Below are 22,026 nucleotides of genomic sequence, written 5' to 3'. Positions count from 1 at the left end.
GTTCCATGCAGTCTGATCAGCTCTGATTTGGGGTTCAGTTGATGTTTGTGATCAGGAACTCTGGATTCTTCTCAGACGGAGACGTTCTACCTTTTTAGCAGAGAGCAGAATCTTTCTACCTCTAAAACAAAACTCAAAACCCATCTGTTCAAACTCTTCTGTCTGTGGTCGTTTCCACTTCCTTTTCCTCTGTAGCTTTGGTATTGTCATGTCTCTTTGAATCAGCATCAATAAACACGAAGGTGTAACCACAGAAATTTTAAAACTGTCTGATAATGGAGGACACATTAGCAATTGGAGTTTGTGCCCAGCCTGAATTACATGACACTAAGTCATTTGTAAGATTTGACATCAAGCCTTTTCCAGCTGTATGTGGTGGACACGCACTAATAAACAGTAGAAGAAGCCCCCCCCCCCCCCCCCCCCCCCCCCCGCTCGCAGATACGTGCAGTTCTTTGTCTGGTTAACGGTTTGGACAGTGTGAGGGTGACACACATTGTGGTTTCTGCTGAACAAGTGTTCACATGTCAGTTGCATGGTGTGAACATAGCATAAGTCTCAGGGTTTGGCTGCAGCTCTCCTCCAGATGAAGGAACATTGAGATCCTCTGAACTCTTCTCTTCTGCTCTGCTTCTCAGCATCAACTACAGAGTTGAAGTTTTTTTCTTATATTTCTGATTCATAATCTTTGTTTTAGTCTTAGTGAAGCAGATGAACTGTCAGAACAGAAACATCCCTCAGTTCCTCAGGAGTTTATGATTTACTTACACGTAGAATCTTTAGAGGAAAAGAGGATTTGAGCAAATATTTTAGTTTGAGTTTAGTCCAGCCCCCCAGAGCTGAAACACAATGATCTATTTAGGAGTCAGCTGCTCATTGACTGCTGCAGCTGCGGTCAAACCAATTCTTGTAAATGCAGAGAGGAGGAAAAAGCCACACAAATGCACACACACACACACACACACACACTCACTCACACACACCCACAAACCTACACACCCACCCTCACACACATACCCACACAGACACAAAGAGGGAGGAGGGCTGCTCTCAAACTCAGACAGCAGAGTTTGTCCAGCAGACACAGACGTTGGAGTTTCCTCCGTTTTCTTCTTCTGTCACGGTGAGTCTTTGTGCAAAAGTAGTTTTCTGCTCTCATGATGAAGCTGTTGTCTCTGATCTGTGAGGAAAAGAGCAGCAGACAAAAACACATCAGAGGTCACTGACATGGCGACTTCCTCCAGAAACTCTGATTCAGTTTGATCTGTGGATATTCTTTCAGGTTCCTAATGTGTTTTTAAAGATCCAACACATTTATAATGTATGGAAGGGTTACCTCATCAGCACTAACAGCACCTTCCACCAGTTATCCAGTGCCGTAAAAAAAAAAAGTTAAACAAGGAACTATACTTCAGTCACTTTATTTTCTCCTCTAATTTTTACATTGTTATTTTTTATACTGACGAAGTGTGCATCATCGGAAATTAACGCACTGAACTATTCGACACGAAGCGGTGGATGGTTGCTTCCGGCATGTGCGTTAATTTTTGATAATCCACACTTCGAAGGCTTATACCATGGTCACTTGAATTGAAATAAATATTCAATCCGTTTTTATTACTTTATTCTTGTTATTCTTTTGGTTTGGATCCTTTTTTTTCACAAAAAGTGAACTATTTATTACGTGGTGTGGCACATTGACCCAGTAACATGACATGTCAAAAAAAAGCGATATTTATGCTGAGCGTCACAATGGGTTGAATAAAGCATCAGCTCAGACAGAAAGTTTACCTCTTATCGCTTGTTTTTGTCCAGATACTGAAGCTAAAGTTTGTTTTAAAGAAGCCAGCGCAGCGATATAGAACATTTAAGCTATGTGACCAGAACTTCTTTTTAGGCTGTGGTTATCACTGTGGTATATCACTTTTTATCACACCCAGCAGCCAATCAGAACCAAGTATTCATCCGGATAACGGTACAAATATTTCTTATGGAGTCAAGATGGTGCTCTCCTGTGTGTGACATTGCGCTACTCTCAATCAGTTTTTTTTTCTTTTTTGCTGGTGATAGTTCTGTCTTTGTTTTATAACATCCAAACATTGTTGACTCATATCAAGTACAACTGGGAAGCTCTCTTAAGGTTGGAACTAACGAGTCACAGAGGTTATTTTGACACAAATATCTTGAAAATTCACCTGGAGCTACAACCCCACGCTGGTATCAAATAACGACAGGCTGCAGCAAGCTCGTTTCCCAGAAGCCGCCACACAAGCGCAGAAGATGGGGAAGGACAGCACGCAGGCTATGCAAGCTGGCTAGCCTCCTTCGTCGATAAAGTAGTAGACCCAATCAGTTTTCCTACCGCCCCAAAAGATCAGCAGAAGACGCAGTGCCCCTTGCACTTCACTCCACCCTAACACCTGGATACCAAGAACACCTATGCTCAGTCACGTTTCCTGGACTACAGTTACTGTTAATACAGTATGGATGTGAAGATGACTGGCAAACTCACCGAACTGGGAGTGCCTACACTCACCCGAAACTGGATACTGGACTTTCTCACAGACAAGACCACAGGTGGTGAGGATGAGAAAGAAGGTCTCTGCAGATCAGACAATCAGCACCTGAACACCACAAGGGTGCTGCCTTAAACTCTTCTCATTGTACACATACGACTGCACCTCCCCGGACTCCAACAACATCATCATTATGTATGCAGACGACACAACCGTCCTTGGCCTCATCAGAGGAAGGGACGAGTCCGCATACAGAGACCTGGTGCACATGATCACTATCTACAGTGAGGACAATGACAATGACTATCATCTCAATGTAGAAAATCCAAAGATATAATCGTGGATTATAAAAGCAATGCCCCGCCACATCAGCCGCTCAACATCAACAGAACTGTGATGGAGCGGACCAACTGTCACCAGTCTTTGGGTCTGCAGATTACAGACAGACTCAGCTGGGAAAGAAACACTGTTGCCATTGTAAAGAAAGCCAAGCAGAGGCTGTACACAACATGCTAACCAGCCACGACACTAAGAGCAATGAACAATGAACAACAACCACAATATATTACAAACATGACAAAAAGTACAATAATGAAAAGGCTTGGAAACTGCAATAACATGTGGTTATGACTGCATTATGTCCGTCTGCAAGTCATATTTTACTCTACTCTTCTCTATCTTAAATTTTGTTCATCTTTATTTATGAACGTTGTTTTTGTTGTCCTTCAGTAATAACACCTGATTTGAGAGCTGCCAAAGAAAATTTTCAATTTACTTGCTATACATGTACAAATGGCAATTAACTCTTAATCTCAATATCCAGGATAATTCTAACAACATTCCACACAGCCCAATCAGTCGGTTCATCAGCTTAGTTGACACAAACAAAGAAAAGGTTTTTTGATACCAGAGAACAGAGCTCAGAACCTCATCTGGTAACAATCAGGATGTCTATCAGAGCTTAAGAGGACATGTTTCCTCTGCAGGTGAAGGTGGAATGTGTGTGTGAGCTGATGTGGATCCAGTGAATCCAGCAGCATGGATCAGTGGGAGGAACCACAGGAGGGAGCCCCTCCCTCTAAAAGCAGAGATGGTAGCCATGACAACCAGAGCAAAGCTCAGAGGTGAGATGAAGATCTCCAACTGTCCATGATCTTCTGCATGTCAGAGCTCAGCACTCACACCAGCAACCTTTATTCTTCACAGGAACCAACCTGGATCTGAATCAACCTTTGGGTTCAACAGGAGTGACATGTCAAAGGATTCTAATCCTGACTTCAAAGTCATCAGTTCGGGAGTGGAACAGTAAGTGTTTGTCAGAGTTTTTGGAGGCTGGATTCTGGTTCAGATGATCTGTAGTTTTCAGATGAAGGACTTGAGGTCTGGTTCAGTTCTGGATCTCTCTGATCAGACTCACTTGGAGCATCATGTGTGTGATGAGATCTTTTCAGTTGAGTCTTCTGAGAGTCTCTGAGAGCAGAGATGTTGGAGAAGAAAACATGTTGACTGCTGACTCTGACTGACAGCAGCTCCAGTCTAATGAGAAGAATCACTGCAGACTCCTAGGATTCAGATTTTCATGCTTTCCAAACATCACATTGTTCTAGTTTGACTTTCTGCTATCAGAATTTCTACATTTCTACACGGAGAATTGGAATCAGCTTTTCTAGAAAAAAGTCTGGATTGACTGACAGAAAATGCTGAAACCTTTTCCCTCCAACTGGAAACTGTTGATCCAAACATGTCATGTTATTCCAGACTAAACAGCTCAGTCTGTGTTCATGTCAAAGTCCATCAGCTGTTCATGAAGAAGCAGATCCTCCAACACTCTGATGGTTTGGTGTTTGCAGAGGTCAACAGGTCACACAGAGAGTCCAGTCTGCAGCCTCCAGCTGTGAGTCAATGAAGAGTGACCGGTTCAAAGGTCATCCTCCAGCCTTCAGAAGACGAAAACAAAGACCTTCAGACTCACAGTAAGAACCAGTTTCTAGTGAACAGAGATCTGTTGATGAATCTTTTTCCACAGTCAGTGTTTAGATGGGATTTGATTGTTGGAGAGAAACCCAAACAGTAACTTTAGCTCCAAATCTCAAACAGCTTTTGAAAATGTCTTGCATGATATCATCATTCTCTGATGGTTTGAAGTCCTCAGGTCATGAAGTGAACAAAATTAATTGCAAATGAAATTGATTCTCTGGGATTTTCTACATTATCGCAGAGCTGAGGCTCACGTCTCAACCAAAGCACAAAGTCTGAAGGAGGAATTTTCATTTCTGACTGACATGTTGCTCCTCCCACATTTCTGTTCTTCTTCTCCAAATGGTTTCAAAGACTAAAATCAGAGCAAGTCCAAGTGTCCTTTGGAGCTCAGAAACCCTCAGAGAAAGTTGGTGAAAAAAAAGCGACGACAGAGAGTTTAGAATCCCAAACAGACAGCAGAGATTTGATCTGAATCTGAAGAAGATGAGAGAAGATCTGAGAGTCTCTGAGAGCAGAGATGTTGGAAAAACTTTAGACAGAAATTTATCTTTTAATATTTTCTTATTTGAACAAATGTTTAGATCAGAAAAGAAAATTTAGTCAAATATTTTAATGACGGTCTTTCATACAGTTAATCTAATGATAATTAACCACAGAATATGTAGAATATTGATTTTGATGCGTAACGGTCTCCATTAAAATGATAACTTTTTCTTTGTATCTCATCAACAAACAAACATTAAAGTCTTCTTTTGTGTCTAAATGAGAATCAATAATCCAGTTTACTGTAACTGTAATTCATCTGTGAGTCAGAATGAATGTTGGAATCATTGCTGTTCTGAAAACAACAGCATTCATGATGCATTTATGATCTGAGATGATCCAAATTCTGAGATGATCCAAATCCAAAAGAACTCACCAAACAACATCATCAAAGAAACTCACTTCTAACAAAACAAGTGTTTTTCTATCAGGAACCACCAGAGACTCAGAACTGGATCTGGATCTGAACCTAGCTGTGTGTCCTTCAGGAGTGACTGTTATGTTGAGTGGTCGGATCCCAAAGCAGAGTCTGATGCCGAGGACAGGTTAACAGTTTATTGCTTGCTAAACAAAACAAAATCAGACAGGAAGCTGAATCAGGGAGCTAGACTTGAAACACAGGACAGACACATAGAACAACTTAATAGAAATCATCTGGAAGGAAGGAAGAGAAAGGTTCAAGCTTTTAAAGACCTACCAATGAGAAGAGGATCAAAGTATTAATATAAACACCACTTTAACAGCCTGGTAGGAATTTTTCAAAATATCAAACTCGTCAATTCAACCATGCAAAATGACACCCATCTGGAAAAGCCCAGACATCCTCATAAACAAAAGAAAACTTCCCAGCTTGGCAAGCAGGGGGTGTAACACTAATAAAGCACTTAATTTTTGATAGAAGATTCATAACACCCCAAGAACTACAAGACAAACATGGAATAAATAACTTCTTGGAATATCAGCAACTTAAATCTACTATTACAAAAGTTTAAATCCAAAGAAAATGATTTAAAGCTACCAAAAGTAGTTACCTCTCTGATTAATTTTTCAACTAATAAAACTCTCTCCAAAATATACAAACTCTTATGCAACCTAGATAATAATATTTCACTTCCGATAACAAAATGGGATGCAGATTTGAGCATCAGCACAGGTGAAAGCTTCTGGTCAGAAATTTATCTAAACACCTTTAAACTGACCTGCGACAGACTGGCAACCTGTCCAGGGTGTTCCCTGCGTTTGCCCATAAGTGGCCAGGATAGGCTCCGGCAGCCCCGTAACCCCGAAAGGGACAAACGGAAGAAAATTAATTGTTGCTTGTTGGCTCTGTCCTGTGGGTGGGCTGCCCGGGGGAGGGGGGTGGCTACACTATTGGTACGGGACCTTGGAGGTTTGACGGGTTGGGGTCTCCGGTGAGGCAATCGGCGGTCGCCCCAGCTAGTTTGTTTTCTTGGTCCCATCGAGACCAGAGCTCTCAGGGGTGACGCCTGGGGGTGGGGGCCTGGACTTGCTCCGGGGGGGGGGGGGTTGCTTCCTGGCTCCTCTCTCTCTGTGTGGGGTGGGTAGCGTGGGGCCTGAGGGATCTGCGCTACAGGGGATGGGACCCCCTGGGCTCTATGCTGGGGGGGGGGCTGGGGGAGGCTTGTTTGACCACCCGGGGACAGTCTACCAGCTGTCCCCGACTTACCCTCCTCCTCATATAATCTCTTCTTAGGGTGATGGGGGGGGGGGGGGGGGGGGTTCAGCCTGTGATGCACCTTGGGGGGAGAAGCAACTTGGCAGTGGTCCCCCTACCATGGTTGTCGTGTGGAATAGGCCCCCCTTCTCTCGGTTTTATTTGCACCTTAGACATGTAGGGCCCTTGGTAGGGGGGTGCTTGGACATCACTGCCAGCAAGGAGCAGTTGCCCTTTTAGCGCCCTACCCGACAATTTTAACAGCAACGTAGACATTTAGGGCCCCTTGGTGGGGAGGGTGATGGGGCATCACTGAGTAATCAGGAGATGTCCCCTCAGTACCTTACCAGCCAATTTTAACTGCACCCCCTTAGTACAAACACCCTGTACTCCTCAAAATATACACTCCAACATAAATACACATACATGCACACACACCCTCACAAACACACACATGCATTTCGCAAGGAAGGTGGGACCTCGGACCATCTGTCCCCTACTCCATCCCTGGTAGTGGGTACTGGGCCCTTGGCAACCTCAACCATGTTCCTTGGGTGCTGGCTTTCTGGACCCGGCAGCCCTCTCTCCACACAGGGAGAGGGATCCCTGAGCTTTCTGGCAAGGCAAACACCCGGGGATCACATTACACCTGAGCCGAGGGGTGTCTGTGTCCTTGTGGTGTGGATTCTGGTCCTTGCCCCTGAGCGCTGGGCCTCGCCAAATTTCCAACTCTGGCCGAGCCTGGTCGGGGCATGTTTACAACACTTCTTGGGGACCCCCTCTTCTCTTGGGTGCCCTCCTCCTGGGCGGGGATGGGCGGCCCCTGCCTTGCTCCTTCCTGGACCAACGGTGTGCTGGGTGGGTGGCTTCCTGGAGCGCTGGGCGGGTCTCCCTTGGGGGGTCCTGGCTCGTAACTTGGGTTGGGGTGGGGAGAGGCCCAGAACTCCTAGGTGGTGATGAGATGCTCGTCTGGGGCTGTGGGCGCTCTTCTGGGGTGAGCCCTGCGTTGGGCCCTCTAGGCGCGGTGGGGGGGCTGCTGCTCTCCTGATTGGGCTGGAGCTGCACTCTGTCCCACCATGCCTCCCTGCTGTCTGGCTCTGGGGGCCCCCGTGGAAGTCTGTCTGGCACTGGCCTGGGTAGCAGATGTGATCGCCCAGGGAGCGGTTGTTCTCTATCTGCTGCCGTGCGGCGTTTGGGGGAAAGGCTCCAGCAACCCTGTTACCCTAAAAGGGATGAAACAGCTTAGAAGATGAATTACTGAATGATTCTACTGAGTGTTTGCAAGACACCAGTGGGTCCAGTATGATCTGATTGTTGCTGATTTTTCACAGACTGGACCAGCAGAGCTCAGAAACTCCCAGTGGTCCATCTGTCCAGCAGCATCAAACAGAGCTGGACTCCATCTTTCTGGTTTGTACATGAACAACTACTTTTCCATCATTCTGTCCACAGTTGTCTCCATGCTGCACTTTGGACAGCAGTGGACTGTCAGTGTGTCCAACATGGAGTTGATGTTTGGCTCCATGACTTCACTCTGATTGGCTCAACATTATCACTTTTGTCAAGAAGAAGCTGAAGAAGAAGATTCTGAGTCAGAGGGAGGATGAGGAGGAGCTGGAGGATGAAGATGAAGAGCAGAGGAGCAGCAGAGAGTCACCGATGAAGATCACAGTGAACTTCTTGAGGAGAATGAAGCAGGAGGAGCTGGCTGATGGACTGCAGAGCAGTAAGAGGATTTCTCTGAAGGTTTCAGCTGCTGATAAATGAAGATTTACTGATTTCTCAACACATGGAACCACAGGGATTCAAACCCTCATCATTCAGGGCTACAGAGAGTTGATCTACTGTTTGTTGTCTTCATTCAGGATCTTCTGCTGCAGTTTGTCGACATAAAGTCCAATCTGGTCTGAAGAAGAAGTTCCAGTGTTTGTTTGAGGGGATGGCTAAAGCAGGAAATCCAACCCTTCTGAATGAGATCTACACAGAGCTCTTCATCACAGAGGGAGGAAGAGGAGAGCTGAATAAAGAACACGAGGTCAGACAGATTGAAGCAGCATCCAGGAAAGCAGACAGAGCAGAAACAAGCATCAGACGAGAAGAGCTCTTCCAACTCCCAGCTGGAAGACAAGAACCAATCAGAACCGTGATGACTAAGGGAGTGGCTGGCATCGGGAAAACAGTCTTAACTCAGAAGTTCACTCTGGACTGGGCTGAAGGCAAAGCCCACAAGAACCTCCACTTCACATTTCCGTTCACTTTCAGAGAGCTGAATGTGCTGAAAGAGGAGAAGTTCAGCTTGGTGGAACTTGTTCATCACTTCTTCCCTGAAACCAAACAAGCAGGAATCTGCAGCTTCAAACATTTCCAGGTCCTCTTCATCTTTGATGGTCTGGATGAGTGTCAACTTCCTCTGGACTTCCACAAGACTCGGATCCTAAATGACCCTAGAAAGTCCATCTCAGTGCCTGATCTGCTGACAAACCTTATCTGGGGGAACCTGCTTCCCTCTGCTCGCCTCTGGATAACCACACGACCTGCAGCAGCCAATCAGATCCCTGCTGCGTGTGTTGACATGGTGACAGAGGTCAGAGGGTTCAATGACCATCACAAGGAGGAGTACTTCAGGAAGAGGTTCAGAGATGAAGAGCAGGCCAGCAGGATCATCTCCTACATCAAGAGATCCAGAAGCCTCCACATCATGTGCCACATCCCAGTCTTCTGCTGGATCACTGCTACAGTTCTGGAGGATCTGCTGAAGAGCAGAGAGGGAGGAGAGCTGCCCAAGAACCTGACTGAGATGTACATCCACTTCCTGGTGGTTCAGGCCAAAGTCAAGAAGGTCAAGTATGATGGAGGAGCTGAGACAGATCCTGACTGGAGTCCAGGGAGCAGGAAGATGATGGAGTCTCTGGGAAAATTGGCTTTTGAGCAGCTGCAGAAAGGAAACCTGATCTTCTATGAATCTGACCTGACAGAGTGTGGCATCGATATCAGAGCAGCCTCAGTGTACTCAAGAATGTTCTCACAGATCTTTAGAGAGGAGAGAGGCCTGTACCAGGACAAGGTCTTCTGCTTCACCCATCTGAGTGTTCAGGAGTTTCTGGCTGCTCTTCATGTCCACCTGACATTTACCAACTCTGGACTCAACCTCATGGAGGAAGAACAATCACAGATCTCTAGGCCTGAACTGAAAAGTCTAGTCCGGTTCTACCAGAGTGCTGTGGAGAAGGCCTTACAGAGTCCAAACGGACACCTGGACTTGTTCCTCCGCTTCCTCCTGGGTCTTTCACTGCCGACCAATCAGAGTCTCCTACAAGGTCTGCTGACTCAGACAGGAAGTAGCTCACAGACCAATCAGGAAACAGTCCAGTTCATCAAGGAGAAGATCAGTGAAGATCTGCCTGCAGAGAAAAGCATCAACCTGTTCCACTGTCTGAATGAACTGAATGATGGTCCTCTAGTGGAGGAGATCCAACAGTCCCTGAGGTCAGGACATCTCTCCACAGATAAACTGTCTCCTGCTCAGTGGTCTGCTCTGGTCTCAGACTTACTATCATCAGAAGAAGATCTGGAAGAGTTTAACCTGCAGAAATACTATGGTTCAGAGGAGACTCTTCTGAGGCTGCTGCCAGTGATCAAAGCCTCCAACAAAGCTCTGTAAGAACTCTCAGGAAAATCACCTTCAGTAAACAAATGAATCTGAGTGGAAAACAAAAGTTTCAATAACTGCTGTCTGTCAATGTTTTCTTCAGACTGAGTTGCTGTAATCTGTCAGAGAGAAGTTGCATAGCTCTGTCGTCAGTTCTCAGCTCTCAGTCCTCCAGGCTCAGAGATCTGGACCTGAGTTACAACAATCTGCAGGATTTAGGAGTGAAGCTTCTGTCAGCTGGACTAAAAAGTCCACACTGTAAACTGGAGACTCTCAGGTCAGGTTTCATCCAAATGTTGATTCTGTGCAAGTGATTTCTGTTTTTCACTGTTTCAGGAGAAAGTGTGAGATAGACATCAGTGCAGAGGAAACAACAGAGGACTGTTGCATAGAAGTAAAAAGAAAACAACATTCTGCTTAAGTTATAAATCCTGGTTTTATACTTCATTTTAAAATCATTTCAAGTCTATTTTTTTTTCTCCAACTCCAAGAGAATTGCTTTTCAGTCAAAATGTCATCTGTCAGTAGCCGCGTTTACATGAGCAAAAGTAATCGGTATGAACGCCTGATCGGAAAGAAAATGCGTCATGTAAACGCGCCGTTCGGAATGCTCTGCCCCTTTCAGACTCATTCGGATCAGAATTTCTTTCCGATCGAGATAGGTGGGTTATACCGATCGTTTATCCGATCGTGGAACATGTAAACGGTCATTCCGATTGTGTGTCACTGCTGCTCTGGGTTACGTCATGCATAGACGGTGTTTCGCTGAGAGAAAGCTTTGGAGCGCATACGGGACCAACCAGCTCTAAGGACGCCCCGTGAAAAGCGCCGCTCCGCTCTCGCCCCGCTGGCTCTCCCCTCTCTTTCACCCCTCACGGGGGAGATTCGGAGGAGGAGCGCTTCGTGCCCCCCGACGCTCACTCGGTCCACTGGCACCCGAGTGAGCAGAGCAACTGGATTAATAATTTTGTGTCGGGGGGGGGGGGGGGGGGGGGGGGTGCTTTTTTACGTGTGCGTTTTGTTGTTTTGTTATGTGTGGGAGAATTCAGACAGCGAGCCGTCCCGCCGCTCTGGGTAAAGCGGCTGCAGGACTCAGGAGGAACCGTGTTCAAACAGAGCTCGGGCCGCTAGCTCACAGAGTGGCTTTGGGGCGGTCTGTGTGAACTTTTCAGAGCAAAAATAAATGTCGCTCAGTCCTTAGAAAGCTGCAGATTGCTGCGTTTCTTGCACGGTCCTGGATTTTGTGTCCATCCATCAGGCTAATGATGTTAGCCCGTGTTAGCCTGTCCTAAGCTTTCGTCCATCTTAATTCTTCCACAAAAAAGCACTGACCACACAGATCAAATATAACGATGAGCGAACTGGCACTTCATAATATTCATAACATTAATAAAAGCACGTTTGGAAGATCGTCTCGTATGTTACCGAGCTGCTGCATAAATGTCTGTGGAAGCGGTTTGTTTACAACGGGACCTATTTCCGCATCCGGGTGATTTATCACTACTGCGCATGCCCAAATTATTCATTCCGCACGAAAGTGTGTGTCATGGGAACGTTTGTTCTGATCGGAAAAAGGTTTTCTGTGCCCATGTGCACGGGTGAATTTTAACCCGACCATTGATCCGATCAAGATATGCTGCCCATGTAACCGCGGCTAATCTGTCATCAGGGCGGGTCCCACCTGAGTGAATGGACCAAGTTCCTGGACCTCCAGCTGGATTACTGTTCCTGAACACACTTTTCTGTCTGATTGCAGATTGTGGAGCTGCAGTTTGTCAGAGATCAGCTGTGAAGTTCTGGTCTCAGCTCTGAAGAAAAACCTGTCCAACCTGACAGAACTGGACCTGAGCTACAACGAGAATCTGCGGGATTCAGGAGTTCTTAATCTGTGTGGTTTTCTGGAGAGTCCAGACTGCAGACTGCAGACTCTGAGGTCAGACACCATGATCTGTTTTGTTCACATCAACGTGATAACAACTTCGTGTTATCCACATCTGTTGGAGCTGAAAGTCTCTGGCTTGAAGGGCTGCAGCAGAGAAGGACTGGAAGATCATCTCCTGAAAACTTGAATGAAGACTTTCCAGCATCACAGTGCTGAAATTCTCCCATGATTCAGTGCTGTTTGGAGAAGAGCTGAGCAGAAAGAGGAAGTGGACTTTTCCTGCTGTTGGTGCAGAAACATTCAATTCAATTCAATTCAATTTTATTTGTATAGCCCAAAATCACAACAACAGTCGTCTCGATGGGCTTCGAAGTAAAACATGAATTCAAAAGGATCATGAATACAAAGAGTTCAATAGGAAAATACTAAAATGAACTAACAAACTGACTAAGCTATACTGTTATGAAAACTTCGGGCGGGGGGATGCCCGGACCCCCTGGGTGGTGATGGGGTGCTCGTCTGGGGCTGTGGGCACCCCTCTCGGGTGGGGCCCGGCGTTGGGCCCTCCTGGCACTGCGGGGGGCTGCTCTCCTGGTTGGGCTCGGGCGGCACTCTCTTTCCCCCCATTGCTCCCTGCTGTCTGGCTCTGGGGGCCTTGTGGCGACCCGCTGGTCCTGACCTGGGTGGCGGGCGTGGGCACCCGGGGGTCGGTTGTTCTCTGCCTGCTGCCGAGTGGCTTCTGGCTGCCGCGGCTGCTGCGGCGGGGTCTGGGTGTGGGGGTGGCTGGTTGCTCCCCCTCCTCCTTTCCACATTCCACCCTCCATTTTAGAAGAACATAAACACTCACCTGAGCACAGGGGGTATTCCAGGAAGCATGTTTAAACTAGCCTGACTTCGAGCCTGAACTCGGGCTGAAATCCGCCTGAACTTGCTTACTCTGGGTATGTCGGTTCCAAAAGACCAGATATGAGTTGGCGTAATTACGCTCGACCTGGTAACCCTGGGTTAACGCACGGCACATAAAGACATTGTCAATAGATCGCCGATTTCTGGAGTCACCATGGAAACGCGTGGAGAAAAAAATAGAAAGCGCGACACTTGAGACGGAAGTGAGACGAAGTCTGAGATTTTAATGACGGCGGATAGAAATTATAAGTCCATCAAAAAAGTAACACGGCTGAAAAATCATTTAAATAATTTATTTAAATTTATTCAAACTCAATAATTGTTTATACAACTCAAATTTACGTATTTATCTAACTAAATGTCACATTACTCCATTAATCTTTTTTCCATCTTAATTACTTCTATTTCTTGAACTTTCATATGTCTAAGTTTGAGCCGGCAGATATGCTCATTTTTATAACAATGAAAAGAACGGGGGAAAAATGCACGGAGTGCATAAACTCATCAAAGAATATACCGTCAGCATCATAACAGTTTAAGGCGGTAGGGGTGCTATATAAACTCATCATTCTCTACTTTACTCTCACTCATGGTGCAGAGACGTAAGCATAGTAGGACAAAATAGCTCGGCAAAACACGGTCAAACACAGCAAAACAGCTATACAACTAAACACATTTTGTAAAAAACCCACACGTAAACCCAAATCCGTCCAGACAAGCAATGGGAATGATATCCCAGAATCCCTTGCGGTGCCGATCCAACAGCAGCATCAAAGTTACACCTTCTTAATTAAATTAATTTGAACGAAAGGAAAATAATTGTCTGAAAACTACTTTTTATTTTTAAGGTGACCTAACAAAAAATGATTTATCTTAACTGAAGCAAATAATTAAGTTAGATCAAAGTAAAAAAGTTTATTTTTCCAACATCCATATGTGGTCTTATCACCCTCTCATGGTGGAAAAAGTATTATCTGAGCTTCTTCATCCACTAAATCATCTTCAAATGGACACGCCATGCTGCTTCACCTCTCTGTAAACAAACTAACCTTCAACTAAACCTGCTCCAGACCAGGTTATGTTCAGAGCATGAGTTGCCATGGTAACTTGACCTACCCTGAAACATACCTCCATTTCTGGAACCGAAAGCTGAGGTTATCAACTTCCTTAGCCTCAAACTTATCGTGGGAGCTAGCATAACCTGCTTTCTGGAATACCCCCCAGGTGTTAGCTCACCTTTGCACCGACAAATTGCGTGAATGAAATATATCACACTAGTTGGCTTGTAGGCATAAGTATGCGTGTGTGAACACTATCTGTATTGTGTACATGTTGACATGTGGACATTTTTGCAGCTAACAGGTGGGTTTACAACATTTGAGTGTGTGTGGACAGGCCCCGCCCCTTTGAGATTTGTATTCTATCTGTACCTTACCGTAATGATAAACATCCAGTAGCTTTTTTGCTTTATGCTGCTTCATGGTTTTACCCCCCTCCTATTATCACCCTCCTATCCCTCTCTTTCTAACACCCCTCTCCCTTCTTCCCTCCTTTCCTTTTCCGTACGGTACAACACAAAAGAATTTCAAAAATAATTAAAATGAATAAAGTCTGGCCTCGATTACAGAAGGGGTTTATTCAGACATACCTCTAGTTTGTCAGAAGATTTATAACCACTGTTGTAAAATACAATATTTCCAACACAAGAGGCCTTCAGCTCTCATCTGTCTGCTCAGCTGTTGGACAGGACAAGTTAAAAAAAAAAAGCTAGACAACATCAGTTGGTTTGGATGCAGCCACAGGCTTATGTTTGACTTTCACACATCTGGACTTCTTTCCTGAAGCAGCTGCATGTTGTCCTGAATGTTCCTGAATGTTCTTCTTCTCTGCTTCTGCTGGACTCTTCTGATCTGCTGCTGTTGCTTCACATCTTTGGACTTCTTCTAAGCTTTCTGATCTTCTTCAGCTCTGAACTCTTTAGAAGAAGTGAAGGGTGGAAAACATGAACTTTGTCTTTTAACTCAACTCTTTGTTCTGGATTCAGGTTGTTTTACTGTGGTTTGTCAAAGACCAGCTGTGCTGCTCTGGTCTCAGCTCTGAAGTCCAACCCATCCCACCTGACAGAACTGGACCTGAGATACAACAACCTTCAAGATTCAGATGTTCAGCAGCTCCAGGATCTGGTGGAGAGTCCAAACTCCAAACTGCAGACTCTGAGGTCAGTAGAGGGTTGGAGTTAGTCCAGCTGCTTCCAGATGTTTGATCCTAAAGTTAGTCTGAGAGCAAAGATGCAGAGTTTCCTGTGAAGCTGCAGCTTCTCAGTGAAGCTTTGAGGAGAATTATGACAGGCTTCAGGACAACAGTCAGCCAATCAGAGCAGCAGAAGCTCCAACAGGTGAAGATTCAAATTCAAATTCAAATTAATTATATTTATAAAGCACCTTTTAATTGAAAAGAACAGCTCAAGGTGCTGTACATAAAAACAAACAAGAACTCAAATACAACAATTTCCACGCTCCCTCCACAGCTCACTGTGACATTACTTTCTGTTAGGTAGTTAGCCGCTCAGCCCAGTGGAAATTTCAGAATAAAAGCACCTAAATTGCTGCTTTACTTCTGTTGTGAGTTAAAGTGTTGTGAGGTAAGTTAATGTGTTGTGTTGTGACCCTTCTGGGCCATGAGTTAATGTGTTGTGTTGTGAGTTAATGTGTTGTGTTGTGAGTTAATGTGTTGTGTTGTGAGTTATTGTGTTGTGTTGTGAGTTATTGTGTTGTGTTGTGATTTAATGTGTTGTGCGTAAAGTTAATGTGTTGTGTGTAAAGTTAATGTGTTGTGTTGTGACCCTTCTGGGCCACCGTAAGAATTGGACTGAGTTCATGATTGAAATGCTGAATCGATGATATTAAAAAGAGTTGGTTGCTGGTCTTCCAAATGTGAGATAAAGTGTGCAACCACTTCAGGGTGTAGACGGCGCCTTCTAATGGTTCTCTCAGGGATCCTCTCAATGCAGTCACTCTGGGTATGTCGGTTCCAAAAGACCGGATATGAGTTGGCGTAATTACGCTCGACTTGGTAACCCTGGGTTAACGCACGGTACATAAAGACATTCTCAATAGATCGCCGATTTCTGGAGTCACCATGGAAACGCATGGAGAGAAAAAAAAGAAAGCGCGACACGGCGGATAAAGATTATAAGTCCATCAAAAAAGTAACACGGCTGAAAAATCATTTAAATAATTTAGTTAAATTTATTCAAACTCAATAATTGTTTATACAACTCAAATTTACGTATTTATCTAACTAAATGTCACATTACTCAATTAATCGTTTTTCCATCTTAATTACTTATATTTCTTGAACTTTCATATGTCTAAGTTTGAGCCGGCAGATATGCTCATTTTTATGACAATGAAAAGAACGGGGGAAAAAGGCACGGAGTGCATAAACTCATCAAAGAATATACCGTCAGCATCATAACAGTTTAAGGCGGTAGGGGTGCTATATAAACTCATCATTCTCTACTTTACTCTCACTCATGGTGCAGAGACGTAAGCATAGTAGGACAAAATAGCTCGGCAAAACACGGTCAAACACAGCAAAACAGCTATACAACTAAACACATTTTGTAAAAAACCCACACGTAAACCCAAATCCGTCCAGACAAGCAATGGGAATGATATCCCAGAATCCCTTGCGGTGCCGATCCAACAGCAGCATCAAAGTTACACCTTCTTAATTAAATTAATTTGAACGAAAGGAAAATAATTGTCTGAAAACTACTTTTTATTTTTAAGGTGACCTAACAAAAAATGATTTATCTTAACTGAAGCAAATAATTAAGTTAGATCAAAGTAAAAAAGTTTATCTTTCCAACATCCATATGTGGTCTTATCACCCTCTCATGGTGGAAAAAGTATTATCTGAGCTTTTTCATCCACTAGATCATCTTCAAATGGACACGCCATGCTGCTTCACCTCTCTGTAAACAAACTATGCTTCAACTAAACCTGCTCCGGACCAGGTTATGTTCAGAGCATGAGTTGCCATGGTAACTTGACCTACCCTGAAACATACCTCCATTTCTGGAACCGAAAGCTGAGGTTATCAACTTCCTTAGCCTCAAACTTATCGTGGGAGCTAGCATAACCTGCTTTCTGGAATACCCCCCAGAAATGCCCACATCCACAACAGAGGTCACTGGGAACTTCAGGCCGTGAGTAATGAGTGTGACCTCTGGGTGGGCACATTCACATGTAGAACAAAGTACAGAACTGTTAAAATGTTCATAAAATCACGCACAATGTGTAAGTTAAAATTACCTAGAACCATTATTTTTTCAAAATCGATGTATACTAAAGAAAGCACTTCAGAGAAATCAGAAATAAAATTTTAATTATATTTATCAAACACTATCAAACACAACATGACAGGATTGTCAAATACAATGGCCTGGTATTCATAAGAAGAATATTCATTACATATGGTGTCTCTTAAACCAATACCTGCAGATACAATTGCAGTAGTCCCACCACCCATGCCTTGTTTTCCATCTTTGTTTGTAAAGTTAAAAAGCGGGGGTGTTGCCTCTGACAGAGAGATTGGTGGACCAGAGTTTTATTAAAAGCAGACCATTTAGATTGTGATTTAAATGAAAGTCATGAATGAGAAATGATTAGTTTGATAGTGATTGAACATTTAAGACTGCAAAATTCAGTTCAGTTTTTTTATTGCTGTGACTGGATTGGTGATGACTGGACGAGTTCCGGATGTGTACTGTTTTAAGATTATTATAGTTCCTGTCGCGTTTCCTATAGTAACAGACCGTATGGATAAAACAGATGGAATGGTGAAGATGTCAAGTTGTGGTGATGGTTTGTGGGATATCCGGCCGAAGGGTTTGAGGGAGGGCACAGAGTTTTGTTGTAATCCTGTAGATCAGGGAAACTCATTACATCGATCGAGATCGACCGGTCGATCTTCAAGGACATGAGGGTAGATTGCAGGCCAGCAAAGATAAATAACAAAAAAAAAACGTACTTCTAAAAAATCCACCAGCCAATCAAAATCCTCACTGAGAAGTACAGGACTTGATTGACATGCAGGCCGGCCAATTGAACATCCTCTGATGCATACGTCACTGCACATGCGTTTTTAAATTCACTGAGCGCAAATACTGTCTGTCATTAGAAAGTTGCTTTGTTTTGCTTTCTGCCCCGCGGCACGTCAAGTCCCCGGCAGAAGACCACTCTGGACAACCGGAGTGTTTATTGTTTTATTGTGTCCTCCTGCTATCGCCTCTGTAGTTGTCGCCCGATAAATACGAGCTAATTAGGGATGCAGTGTTTTCCGTGACATGTGCTCCGTAGGCAGCCAGCAGTGCTTTCAAAATCCCATGCTCCCGCATTGCACGGTTTACAAAAGAACATGACATACAATAGTCGCTGCTTTCTGTCTTTGTAAAAACACGCCTCATCTGTTAATGCAAAAGTATTTCTGTGTAATCTTACTGTGTATTTTTTAATCATCAATACATAAACAACAATGTTCAAATAAACATGTAACTGATAAACATAACTAACAAACATTTACTAATAGTGTATATATATATGTACACATATATATACACACACACACGTACACGGGTAGATCTTCAAGACATTGTCGACTCATGGTAGCTCACGTGCCAAAAAAGTGTGAACACCCCTGCTGTAGCTGTTGGTTCTGGGGGAATGTTGGGAGTTGATAGTCAGTCCTCTTTAAAACAATGCACAGTGTGTTGGATACTAGCAGTGAAAACGTATGTTCAGAGGGGACTGGGGTGAAGACTGTCGGGTCAATATAAAGAGGGTCAGTTCCAAAAAGGATATTATCAATAAAACCAACTTATCAATAAAACCAAAACACAACTTGCGAGAGACTGACAGCTGCCAGGTGCTTAGGGAGAGGATCCTGCTAAATCTAGTGGATCTAGTGGGGGTGGGCCCAGAAAAGAAGACAGCTTTCCAAGTGTTTTTTAAAAAGAGAAAAAGGTCCAGAAAATCTAATTTCGTTACCTCTGACTGCTGCAGTGAGGTGTCGTTAGTCCAAACGTGAACAATAATCTGGATGATGGTGGATGGGAGAGCAACCAGAAGGTCTGGGAGTTTTTGGAGAATGTCCATCATTGCTGGAAAACATCTGGTGACTGCTTTAAAGTATCAGAGAGTTTTACTAATTCGTCCTTGAGCCTGGTGACGGTTTCATTCATTTGGTCACAGTAGCAGTTTTGACAAGCCATAGAAACCACCATGAGCAATTAGACAAAAGCGATACAGAAATGCTACTCGCCACTGCACCAACAAGATGACAGGAAGCTGCTGCTCTGAACAGGACTCCTGCTGTTCTTTCTGCTGCTGTGCTGCATCACTGACTGACAGACCAGGATCAGGAGACACTCCTTCATCTCTGTCTCTCTCATTTCTCTTTGCAGGTGGGAGGATGAAGGCTGGTTGGACTGATGTTCAGAATCGGAATCAGAGGAAGTGGAGATGAGTGTCAGAGCTGCAGCAGGAACTGATCTGAGATCAGCTCCACTGTCTCTCTCAGCATCAAGTGGACAGTTATTGTGCTGCAGCTCCCCCGGTGGACTGATGGAGAACTGCACTTCCTCTTCTCATTCTAACTTGGAGTGTTGATCTGAAACATGGGTTGGATTCAGATGTTCAGCAGCTCCAGGATCTGGAGAAAAACAGACCTGCAGACAAACAGATTATTTTCTAGATCATCACTTTCTTCTTTGATCTACATTTAAGACTCAGAGTTTTGGTCTGATTGATGTTTTCAATCACTGTTTTCTGATTGAACTTCCTTTTTCATTGGTGTTTTGTGGGTAAAACTCTGTTCTTTTTCATGCTTACGGGATTTTTAGCTGCAGTTTTTATAGAAGTTTCATCTAAATCCAGTTGAATCTCCTCATTTTCTAGAATGTCTGAAACTAATAGAAACTTTCTGTGCATCAAGCCTGTTTGTCATGATTACAGCTGGCAGCTGCATCCCCCTCCCTCCGTGCAACCACCTGGTTCTTAGCACAGGGTCCTCTGAGCCTCCCTGAGTGCTGGTGCAAAACCCATGCAGGGAAAGTTGAGCAGTTCCTAGCTTTAGCTTGTGTTCCAAAAGGCAAGTGAATGGAGGGAGACAAAGAAATATTAAAGTGACAGACACCAGTCCTCTCAATAACAACAAGCAGAATTATGTCATTAAATATGGCTTATTAAACATTAGATCCATTTCCTCCAAGTCCCTCTTAGTCAATGGCCCTAATTAATGATCACAAGCTTGGTGTACTAGACTGAATGAAGCCCCCCCCCCCCCCCCCCCCCCCTTATAAAAACTGTCAGAAATCCATGATTTCAGGGAAAGGAGGGGGTTTGGGAGTAATATGACAGTCTGGCCTACTTCTCAGCAGTAGTCAAAATTGAGATAAATGGTAATCTCAAATGTGCTAAAACAATCTTATGTCAGTTTGAAAAATGTAATGTGATTGTCCTTTGTTTTCTGTTTTTAACAATTTCATTTTTTTTATGACTGTTCTATCTCCTTTTATGTTAAGCGCTTTGTGTTTTCAACTGAAATGAAAGGTGCTATATAAATAAATAAAGTTTGCCACAAGTAATTGAGTTAAATGTTTTCAACATAATTTCTTATGTCTATCCAACTCAAATATTGTTTATAGAGCTGAAATTTAAATATAAATGTCATATTACTTCAATTCAAAAAAATGTTTTTCCATCTTAATTTATTGTAATTCTTGAACTCTCATATGTCTAAGTTTGAGCCTGCAGATATTCTAATTTTTATAATAATAAAAAAACAAATATGGACTTGCAACATGAAATCATAGCTTTTCTCTGACATTAACACAATTAACCCCACAGTGCAGTAGTGGTGCTAAATAAACTCATCATCCTCTCTCTCCCTCTCACTCATGGTGCAGAAAGAATTAAACATAACAAGACAAGTAACTAAGCAAACCACAGTAAAACAGCTAAACAACTAAACACATTTGGTCAAAAACCTTCACTTAAACCCAAATCCGTCCAGAAAGCTAAAAACTACAAACTGAAGCTCACCAACATGATCTTCCTCTCTGTCCCAGTCACTGCAGTGATGAACAGCTCAGTGTGTGTGCGTCTGTGTGCAATGACACAAACAAACATGAAGATCAGATTTGGCTCTGAACAAGTGCAGAAAGACAGAAAGATCTCTGGTGTTCTGTTAAAGTAGAGCTGAGGTTTCACACCGACACACACTTCATTTTCCAGCAAACGCAGCAAACGGAAGGAAAAGTCAAACTTGTTTTGTGTGTTTCTGTTCCAGAAATTGTTGGGTTAAAACAACCTCCAACATCAGAATAACAACATGAAGGAAAGAAAGACAACAGACAAAGGTACCTTTTTACGAGGAGAACGAACAGAGAATAGTACCCAGTTACAATCTCTCTCCGCTCTGGCGCAATATTTCTGTCGCTTCCCATTTTATTAACTTTGTTGGGTTTCCCTAATTTACATAATGCGCTGAGCTCTAAAGGCCCGTACACACCGGCAAGAATATTCGCCAGCGTTTTTCGCCACGTTTTTTGTGTTCACACCCAGGCGATTTTCGCTAACCGTGAGTCGAGTGAACATGCAATTTCATTCCCTGACATTAGATGGTGCTTAATGTAAAACAGAAATACTCCTGTACACAAGGAGGCGCTGCGCAACTTTACGCTTCTTAAAGTCGATTTTCACTCAGAAGAAGAGAGCAAGTATTTACGCGCTTGTCAGAATCATACAAAGAAAACATGAATATTTCAAGCACCAGTAGCTCCAACTGGTGCTTAGTTCGGGGATATTTT

General features: G+C 43.8%; 2 protein-coding genes across 3 annotated transcripts in view; both read left to right on the top strand.

The window, feature by feature from the left end:
• The window catches only part of LOC144986480 (NACHT, LRR and PYD domains-containing protein 12-like), a 171,154-nt gene that overhangs the window by 91,027 nt on the left and 58,101 nt on the right, over positions 1-22,026 (top strand). The gene's annotated exons all lie outside the window — the stretch shown is intronic.
• On the top strand, positions 1,022-20,701 carry LOC101164534 (NLR family CARD domain-containing protein 3-like). Its single transcript, XM_023962158.2, has 11 exons — positions 1,022-1,123; positions 3,503-3,640; positions 3,723-3,821; positions 4,367-4,489; positions 8,046-8,124; positions 8,284-8,440; positions 8,580-10,371; positions 10,467-10,640; positions 12,120-12,296; positions 15,196-15,369; positions 19,621-20,701. Exons 2-11 carry the CDS (start codon positions 3,555-3,557, stop codon positions 19,646-19,648), a joined length of 2,889 nt encoding a protein of 962 aa, XP_023817926.2. The 5' UTR covers positions 1,022-1,123; positions 3,503-3,554; the 3' UTR covers positions 19,649-20,701.

This window comes from Oryzias latipes, chromosome 2 (assembly GCF_053564925.1).
Source record: "Oryzias latipes strain Hd-rR chromosome 2, Olatipes_Hd-rR_3.1".
Lineage (NCBI taxonomy): Eukaryota > Metazoa > Chordata > Actinopteri > Beloniformes > Adrianichthyidae > Oryzias > Oryzias latipes.
This window is presented reverse-complemented; position numbering and strand designations above follow the sequence as displayed.